Below are 10,049 nucleotides of genomic sequence, written 5' to 3'. Positions count from 1 at the left end.
TCCCTAGATTTGACAATGACCTCTCCGGGAACAGAAATGTTTATAAACACATTTTGATGGAGATTCTTTTCAACAGTGAGTCAGCTGTCCAATGCTAAAGAAAATCTTAAGAGATGAGTTTGGCTCTCACTTGAGATGGCGGCATCATTGGAAACTCAGATACTTTTGTAGTGGGGGGAAGTCCATTTTCCTATGTGTTTGCACCTAGGAGCCAAAACAAACCATGTGACCCTAAAGTCAGCTGGTCCCAAGGCCAGGTGGGCTTGATTCTTCTCCAGGTTTCTAGGCTCTTGAAGCTATTAGAGAGTGACAGGGACACAAAATATGCTCCGTATATTTCATTAATGATAAATACAAACTGAGGATCTGTGTGTGTAGGCATTCTTCTGGGCTTAGAGGTACAGCAGACAAGGTTCCTGGATACAGGGAGCTTACATCTAAAGGAGGAGACAAACACAAACAGATACAGAAATAAATACACGAGATCTGCATTGTCTTGTGTGGCAGTCACTTTAACTAATGTAAATTAATTAAAATAAAATAGTTTTGTTCCCAGACACATTTGCCACATTTCAAGTGCTCAGTAGCTACATATGGCTAGTGGCTACCATATTGGACAAAGCAGGTATAGAACATTTCTGTCACCATAGAAAATTCTTTTGGGCACCACTGCTCTAGATTAATTTCTGATAGTGATCAGTGCTAGCAAGAAGCTAAAGGGTGATGTGACAGAGAGTTGACTCTGTGACTCCTTAACATTGTGTGGTCAGGGAAGTTCTCTCTGAAGAGGCTATATTTCAGCTGATATCTGAAGGACAGGAGGAGACAACCTAGTGAACAATGAGAGCAGAGCATTTGAGACAGAGTGAACAGCTAATGCAAAGGTCCTAAGGCAAAAAAAGACCAGCATGTTGGAGGCATGGTGAGGAGGCTAGTGTGACAGGAACATTGTGCTTAGGGGAAAGGTGGGAGAGGAGGCCAGAGCCTTGCAGGCCATGGGAAAGAGTTCAGACTCCAGTCTAATTGCTGTGGGAAGCCATTAAGGAGAGAAATGCCATATCTGCTGAGTGCTGAATGGTTTGAAAAATGACAGGTGTGGAAGCTGGGAGGCCAGGTCAGACATCACAGCAAGGCAAGGGATGATGGTGGCCGACATTAAGGTGGTGGCAATGGAGATGGAGAAACCTGGATGGATCAATGTTTACGCCTAGGTTTTCCTAGTCTGGTAATGGTAAGTATAAGGAAGAATGAATAGTTAGAGAGTGGAGGAAGTGGTGTGCAGCGTAAATGATTATTTTGCTGAACCTCCCAAAGTAGGAGAATGAAGGCAGTTTCTTACAACCATCATTGAGGCTGGGTAGAAGGGGCTGATGTGATGCTGTGTTTTCTTCTTCTTGGTCAGGGAGTACGAGAGCTTGTACCTGAGCCACCTTTGGATCCCCAGCCACTGGTGCTCACCCACCAAAAGTACTGAGTGTGACATCACTGATGACATCACTGCCACTGTGTGGTACAACCTCCGAGTCAGAGCCACACTGGGCTCACAGACCTCAGCCTGGAGCACCCTGGAGCACCCCTTTAATCGAAACTCAAGTATGTCACTTTTCTTCTTACTCTTCCCACTTCCTTCCACCCCCTAACCCTCCTTCAGAACCATGTTGACCCAGATTTTCCAGACTCTCTTTAGCTTCAAAATAATCTTGCAAAGCCAGAGTATTGTGAACACAAATAACCCTAACTTGTACATTTTAAAAGTTGTCAACTGCTTTCCTCATGTCTTCCAACTTTGGAAGTCATTTCTGACTGTCTCTGTCGGGGTCTGTAGCAGGGACACTGACATTGGGAACATGGAAGGAAAGTTGCTCTTGAAGTGGGGAAACAGGTCTAGGACTGCTTCTTTCTACCCTGATAAGACTCAATGAATCTTATCCTGCCTCCCATCTGGGGTCCTCATTAGCCCCATGTTCACTGTCTACATGAGCAGCCTCTTTGTGCAAAATGATCTATACATTTAACAGAGCCACCAAAAACAGTTGTCCGTCTATGGCCATTGGGAAATAAATAGCTTTTCTATTGCAATAGAATCTGGAAAAAGGTTGACAAAAAAGTAAGGAAGAATCTGGAGACATGGTCAAATATGGCAGAGCAGGAGCAATGGCCAGTGTGTAACAGGGTGTGCAGGAGGTAGGGAAGCAGCTAGTCATGTGGAGAACAGCTATGCTGTGAAGCTTGATCAAGTCAATACCGGGGAGCTATGGAAGGAGAGAGGGTCTAGGCCAGGTCTATTTCACAGGGCAATCATCCTGGCTGCTATCTGGAAAGTCAACTGGAGTAAGACAAGCCTGGGTGGCAGGGGAAGAGTGAGGAGGGGATTGCAACACTGCAGCTGGGCCAAGATGGGTCCTGATCCCAGGAGTTGGTGAGGGTAGAGAAAGGAGAGAACAAATTTCAGAGACGTGGCTGAGTTAGAAAGATGAGAGATTGGGGACCAGCTATCAGGAGATGCAGTAGTATAGCTAATGATGATGTCCAGCCTCTGACTGGGGTTGGTGAGAATGTCATTCAAGGCAGAGAACCCAGGAGGAGCAACAGGTCTTGGGGAAAAGGAGCTGCCCTTGGCTTTGGGCTATTTGAGATTGAGGTTCCTGCAAGATATCATGTCACGGATATGGAAATTAGGCCTTAGGACTCAGATTAAGACCAGACACACAACACAAAGTTAGTAATTGAAGGCTTGGGAGCAGATGAGATTGTTCAGGGACAAGACATGGAGGAAAATGAGAACCGAGGACAAGGTGCTGGAAAACCTCAGGATTTAAAAAGTAGGTGGAAGGAAGGATACCAGTGGGAGGCTTGGCAGGTAGGAGGACATGGAGGGGAGAAGAACTGCCAATAGGCCCAAGGGGAAGGGCCTGAAGGAGGCCCCTCATTGGGCCCTTGAGAAAGGAGTTTCACGGAATGGTGGGGGTGGTGCTCAGGCTGCAGGGTGGAGGATTGAGTGGAGGTGGAAAGAAGCAAGGCAGTTCCTTCTCTGAGACAGGCATGGGTGAGAACACGACCACTTTGGAGCTTCAGGAAAGGCAAGGGCAGGACCTTCGATGGCCTTTGTTTTCTTATTGTGCCAGGAGAAGATCCTCCCCTGGGAGTGGAGGTAGAGCAAGGTTTTGGGCAGCATCTGCAATGATGAAATCAGTAAAAGGTTACTGAGGAGTATATGAGATTGGATGAAAACTGGGGGTGGCCCAAGCTGGACGGGGCTGAGGAAGGTGAAGGTAGACTTGAAGGGCAAGTAGGCATCTCTGAAGGCAGACAGATCTGGTACAAATCCCAGCTTAGCCATATGAGAGCTGGGTCCCAGCCTCATCATCTGTAAAAGGGGCAATGGTCCTGCCTCACTGGATGGCTGTGAGAATTACATGAGATGATATACAGAAAATGATCAAGGTAGTGCTGTCCTATCATAATCACTAAACTATTCGTAGGTATTATTATTGCCCTTAGGGATGCCAGAATTGAAAGCCTGAGAGATGAGGAGCGATGGGGGGAAGTAGGAATAGGATCAATTGTCCCCCAAAAGTATGTGTCCACTTGGCTAGGCCATGATTCCCAGTATTGTGTAATTGTCCTCCATTTTGTGATCTGATGTAATTGTCCTTTATTTTGTGGTATTGTATAATTACCCTGCATTTTATGTGTTGTAAATCCTAAGCCTCTATATGTTAATGAGGCAGGATTAGTATGGGGTATATCTTGAGTCACACCCTTACTAAAGTCACTGCCTGACTTAGGTCACACCCTTGCTTGAGTCACACTTTCTTTTTCACAAGAGATAAAAGGAGAGAGAAGTGAGCAGAGAGATTAGGGACCACCAAGAAAGAAGAGCTGGCAGTGGAGGGTGTCCTTTGGACCTGAAGTCCCTGTGCTGAGAACCTCCTAGACCCAGCGAAAGATTGATGCCAAGACACATGGAAATCTCCAAGGAATGCCAGGCCCACAGATGTTGAATGGACAGGAGACAAGGATTTTTCCCTAGAACTGACAGAGTAAGAAAGCCTTCCCCTAGAGCTGGCATCCTGAATTCAGATTTCTAGCCTCCTAAATTATTAGAGAATACATTTCTTTTTGTTAAAGCCATCTACTTGTGGTATTTCTGTGGTTAAAGCACTTGGCTGCTAACCGAAAGGACAGTGGTTCGAGTCAACCAGTAGCTCCATGGGAGGAGGATGTGGCAGTCTGCTTGCATAAAGACTTACAGCCTGGAAAAGTCTATGGAGCAGTTCTACTATGTCCTATAGAGTCACTAAGAGTCAGAATTGACTTGATGGCAGTGGGTTTTAGATACCTAAGACAGATACCAATTAAAGAATATCGTGCAGAATGCAGGCTCCTCTGCCCAGGCTCCTTTCCCCAGGCCCTCAGATGCTGGGGAAATGCCCATGAAGTGGTGGGATCCCAGTGCTGGGTACCAGGAGAGCCTCAGGGGGACGAGAGGGCACTGAAGATCTGCCTGCAGTGCCCATGCAGCACCCAGCACCACCCTTTGGGTCTAGGGAGCATGGTACCCCAGTCAAGACCATTGCTGGGGGCTGGCAGCTGTTGCTGAAAAGGAAGACCTGGGCTAGATGGAGATGAGGGAGCGTCTATGTGGGTAGAGGTGCACAGTAACAACTTGTGCATAAGAAGGACTGCGTAAACCTTAAAAAGACTGCAGGAGGAGTGGGGAACAGGAGTCTCTGCACCTGCATCAGAAGGCAGGAAATGTGGAGGTAGAGTTAGCAACTGGGTGGGATAGAAATTCTTAAGGACATTAAGTCTGTTCATTTGCATTTGGAAAAGGCCACCCAACTTCTCTCCAGACCTGTGAAAAATCCTGTTTTAAGTGTCTCTCGAGAAGCACTTCCTACTCTTAAAAGGAAGCCGTGTTGAGAGCAGAGGTTCTCAATCTTCAGTGTACATTGGAGTTACCTTAAAAACCCATTGCTGCTGAGTCGATTCCAACTCATAGTGACACTATATGACAGAGTAGAACTGCCCCATAGAGTTTCCAAGGAGCGCCTGGTGGATTTGAACTGCCGACCCTTGGGTTAGCAGCTGTAGCACTTAGCCACTACACCACCAGGGTTTCCACTACGCCACCAGTTACCTTAAACCAAAAACCAAACCCAGTGCCATCAAGTCGATTCCGACTCATAGCGACCCTATAGGACAGAGTAGAACTGCCCGATAGAGTTTCCAAGGAGTGCCTGGTGGATTCGAACTGCCAACCCTTTGGTTAGCAGCCGTAGCACTTAACCACTACTCCACCAGGGTTTCCCCAGTTACCTTAAAAAAAAAAAAAAATTTTTTTTTTTTAGGAGCTTTAAATTCCACTGATGTCTTGTACCCACCCCCAGTCTGATTTAAATAATCTGTGTGTGATTTTTTTTTTGGGGGGGGTGTGTGACTTGCTTATTGGGAGTTAAAAAAAATCTCCCAGGTTATTCTCATCTACATCTGTGGTCGAGTTCCAGTACTACAGAGACTAAACCAGGACTTCAAATTGGTTCTTTTCAGGTTCAACTCCCTGCTGAGAATTAGCATTTCTAACAAGTTCCCTGCTTATAATTTGCATTTCTAAAAAGTTCCTTAACTTCCTGGGAATTTGTTAGAAATGCAAATTATCAGCAGGGGATCAAACCAGAAAGAATTGGTTCAAAACCCTGGATTAAACGCCCCACACAGGGGAGGCTAGAAACATAGACATAAATGGGCTCAAATTCTGGCCATTAACTGTGTACTCTGGGGAGTCCCTTAACGTTCTCTGAGGCTCAGTTACATCATGTGTACAACAGGAATGACATTTACCTCATTAAGCATGCTGGGGGTGGGGGCGGGGATTAAATGAGATAAGTCTGTAGAGTGCATAGTACAGAGGTTCCTACCCCAACACTGTCTTATAGTCTCTGAACTGAAGCTTTAGATAATTTTCCTAGATGGCAGTGGGAGTCTTAGTAAAGATTAATATCAGAGGACCCAATTCTAGCTATGCTTGACTTAAAAATGGAGGAGTCAATGATCTCTTTTCCTTCTGGAGGTGTTTCAGAGGTAATTTTACTGGTGCTGTGTGGTCACATGAAACTTCTGGACTGAGTATGTTTTGCACAGATGTCCCCTGACTTCCAAAGTTCTTATGTTCCCTATCCAGGCTCCTGTCTAAGGTGACAAGGCCTAGGCACACATTCTTCCCCTGATGAAGAAGGCAAGGGGGAAATATGTTGCTCTCTGAAAACTCCCTCCAGGAACTGCCTATCTTCCAAGTGTTTGCTGACCCCAGTGCAGCAGGAGCTAGCCCAAAACACACCCCACTTACTTCCCAAGCCAAGGCCAGCAATCTAAGGTGGCCCTTCTGTGGTATCTGGATCTGAAAGGCAAGCATGGATCCATCATCAGTAACCAGGGTGTAGAGAACACCGGTGGAGGCCCTTTTGTTCTTGGCCTGCTGATGGGAATGTATCCACAGGGGCTATTAGCCTCTCTGTTTGGAATCAGGAAGGTGAAAGATGGTGCTTTATGTTTGTGCAGTAATTTCCAGAGTTGATTATTGGAATTTGTAAAACCCTCTGACATGCCAACAGCTCCTAGTCAGAATATGACATAAAGAATCTTTGGGCTGAGACTAGAATGGCCCTTCATAGGCTGCTGATTTGCGATTTTTGAAAGTCATCAGCAGCCAGAACATGTCACTGATCTGTGTGAGCTAAAGGAATGTACATGCCCCCTACAGAATGGGTCAAAGGGGCCATGGCTGTGATCAGTATAGACCCCAGTTCCCATAGGTATTTGGCAAGTATTAAGAAACAGCACCTGTTCACTTAGATGAGCCAAAGTGAGGAGCAATTTCTGCAGGAAAAGTAAAAAGAGGAGGTTGGATTATAAAATTTTAAAACTGAAAGAAAGAATGTTTCCCTGAACAGTCACTTTTCTGTGTATGTGCCTCCAGGAGAAGGAACAGAGGACTTTATTGTAGAGCAACCAAAAAACCAAGCCCGTTGCCATCAAGTTGATTCCGACTCTTAGCAATCCTATAGGACAGAGTTGAACTGTTTCCAAGGAGCACCTCGTGGTTTCAAACTGCCGACCTTTTGGTTAGCAGCAAAATTCTTAACCACTATGCCACCAGCTTTTCCTTGTTATAAACAAGGGGTGCAAAAGGGAATTACAGTAAGTCTGTCATTTTTTTTTCATTCATTCATCTATCATTAAAAAAGCAATTACTGGGTACTTGCTGAGTACAGGATAGTATTTCTGTGCATGTTTCCACATGCTGTGGAGGTACAACCAACACTATCCCTTCTCCACAGGGCCTGGTGTGTTTCCACCAATGACTTTGTCATCATGTTCCAGGGAAATCAGTCCTGTCTGGGGCTGGCTTTGATTCTCCTCTTGTCTTGTCAACAGCCATCCTTACCCCACCCAAGATAGAGGTCACCAAAGATGGCTTTCACATGGTTATTTTGCTGGAAGACTTGGGGCCTCAGTTTGAGTTCTATGTGGCCTACTGGAAGAGTGAGCCTGGTACCAAGGTGAGACTTCTTGCCCCGGCTTTTGAGCCAGGCTTCAGTTTTTCTGAGGCTTTTGGAGGAGGGGGCACAGGCTCTGAGGGGTGGGCAAGGCAAGCTGGCCTCTGCAAGCTCACTGCCTGGGGTGGCCTGAGGATGAGCAGGTGTGGGTGACTTACTAGAAAGGAGAAATGAGAATATGTCAACAATTCCAGCTGGTTCTTCAAAGAACTGCCTTGGTCCATCTCAGGCCTTGGCTGGGAGCCTTTTCATTTCAGATCTGCTGAAGTATGGGGCCTGCCTTCTTGTCCTAAACTCTAACCTAGTTGAATCTATAACATCTTTTCAATACATTTCTTCTCCCTCATCAACTGATCTCCTTAGCCACTCTCCCTGGCATGTTTAGGAGCAGTAGGCCAGGTTGTGCCAGATCAACCAGAAAATTTCAAAAGCATGTGAGGCTGGCACAAGCCTCTTGAGGGTGTGTATCTGGACAGGGTGCAGAAGTGGAGGCAGTGGGCCAGGAGACGGCTTATAAATGAACCTGTCTAATTATGAGCGGGCGGGACCCTGGCATGCCTAAATGGGACGCTGTCCTCCCCTGTGAGAAGGCTGTTGCAGGCTGGGGTGGGGTGGGATATCAGCCCTCACAGAGGTGTGGAGCTTGAGCAGGAACCAGGGGACAGTCAGACCTGTGGAGCTTCTGCTCAAGGTGACAAGGCCTAGAGACCCACTCCAGTCAGCACAAGGACAAATAAGCTTTATTATAAGGACTGATATGGATCAATAGGGGCTACCACAGAACCTATGACCAGAGGTGGCATAGAGCCAGGCTGCAGCACACCCCCCGTTTCACAGGGACCTCACCTCTGGAGGCCTTGCTTCCCTCTGGTGGGTGGGTCCTCTCCGCTGGATTTTTTCTGTGGCCCTCTGCCCTGCTCACTCACAGGTCTGCTCCCTCATCACTCCTTCCTTCACTTATCTATGGCTATGGCTCCCCGGCCTTCAAGACCTCTCAGGCCTGATTCCCTTCATCGTGCTCTTTCTTTTTTGTCCTTGATTCTAGCCCCAGGTATTCAGCTTTCCAAGACTGAATTCCTAGGAGAGGGATCTGACTGGTCCTGCTCATGTTATCATGCCTCATGGGTTGCAGGTTGTAGGTTGCTGGCCTCTGATTGGGTCCTTTTCATGACAGGGCCAGGGGTACCCTGATTTCATAGCAGTGTCTGGGGTGCCAGCATGTGCTCCATCGCCCATATGACAGGGGCTGTCACTGATGCTGATTTCTAGTATTCATCCATTTGGTGCCTTCCCTGCTGGGTCAGGGCCCAGGGGTAGAACATGCATTGCCAGCCAGGCAGATGGAGTAGAGTGCGGACAGGTCAGGGCCTAGGCACCAGGGTGCATGAAGCTCCCTCAGGTTCTTTGGGATGGAGCCCATTCTCCACCCTTGGCAACTGGCACGGTTCATGCTGAGAAAGGAATATGTACCCTTAGTCATCTGGGCCTGGCCAGACAAGCCTTCACAGGATCAGACCTGGATCACAAACCTTGGGGTGTGGGGTGGAGGTGGAGGGGTGGACAGATGGGTAGACAGATGAATGAGGGAGGGGGGAACTGTGCCTACCAACTTAGTCTCTCCTGTGTGCTTATTCCCTTGACAGTGTGGCCATGACAAGCCCCCGACTCAGAGTTTTGACCTTTAGATTTCTGCCCAGATGTTACCCTGTCAGAGAGGCCTTCCCTAAACACCCTGTTTAAAATAATGCCCTCCATCACTCTCTATCCCCTTGCCCTGCTTCATTTTCTTCATAGCACTTATCACCACCTGATATGTGTTTATATATTGTCTATCTCCCAGCATGTGAGCTCCATGAGGGCAGGAACTTTGTCCGTTTTGTTCATTGCTGTGTCCCAGTACCTAGAACAGTGTGTGGCTCATGGTAGGTGCTTGATAAATATAAGCCAAAGAGTGAGAAGGAATGTTCCTGGATGCATCCTGGAAAGGATGGATCTGCAACTTTTCCAGCCTGGTGCTTCTTGCCCTTTCCAGTCCCACCTCCCTCAGTCACTGTGTTTCTTGGTCTCCTAAAGGAACATGTTAAAGTGGTGAAGAGTGGGGGCATTCCAGTGCACCTGGAAACCATGGAGCCAGCGGCCAGGTACTGCGTGAAGGCCCAGACATTTGTGAAGACTATAGAGAGGCACAGTGCCTTCAGCCAGGCAGAATGTATCGAGGTGCAAGGTAAGGACAGGTAGGTTCCCTGGAGCCCTGAACAGGTGACAGCCCCTCCAGGTGGGTGCATGGATGTCTGCTGGACTCCTTTGGTTCTGGGTCTTCCCTTGGTCTCACTGACCTGCCCCAAGACTGGGTGGGCTCCCATGGTGAGGAAAATTCCCCCTGAGGCAGGAGTACACTCTGGGTTGGGTGGGGTGTCACTTGAGCAGCCCTCTGGAGCACTTTCCCCTGAAAGCTTTCTCGACCTGGGGCTAGATGTGCCAAGGCTGGTT

The 10,049-nt window shown here is 47.6% G+C and overlaps 1 protein-coding gene across 3 annotated transcripts in view; it reads left to right on the top strand.

The window, feature by feature from the left end:
- IL20RB (interleukin 20 receptor subunit beta) overlaps positions 1-10,049 on the top strand; it is a 70,129-nt gene that overhangs the window by 35,556 nt on the left and 24,524 nt on the right. For 2 of the 3 annotated variants that reach the window (XM_064277280.1, XM_064277279.1), the window contains 3 exons: positions 1,403-1,593; positions 7,438-7,562; positions 9,633-9,793. In XM_064277280.1, coding sequence (XP_064133350.1) covers positions 1,403-1,593; positions 7,438-7,562; positions 9,633-9,793 — 477 coding nt within the window. The remainder of the gene's footprint in view (positions 1-1,402; positions 1,594-7,437; positions 7,563-9,632; positions 9,794-10,049) is intronic. The other variant, XM_010599493.3, reaches the window with a different exon arrangement.

Source organism: Loxodonta africana, chromosome 26, assembly GCF_030014295.1.
Source record: "Loxodonta africana isolate mLoxAfr1 chromosome 26, mLoxAfr1.hap2, whole genome shotgun sequence".
Taxonomy (NCBI): domain Eukaryota; kingdom Metazoa; phylum Chordata; class Mammalia; order Proboscidea; family Elephantidae; genus Loxodonta; species Loxodonta africana.
This window is presented reverse-complemented; position numbering and strand designations above follow the sequence as displayed.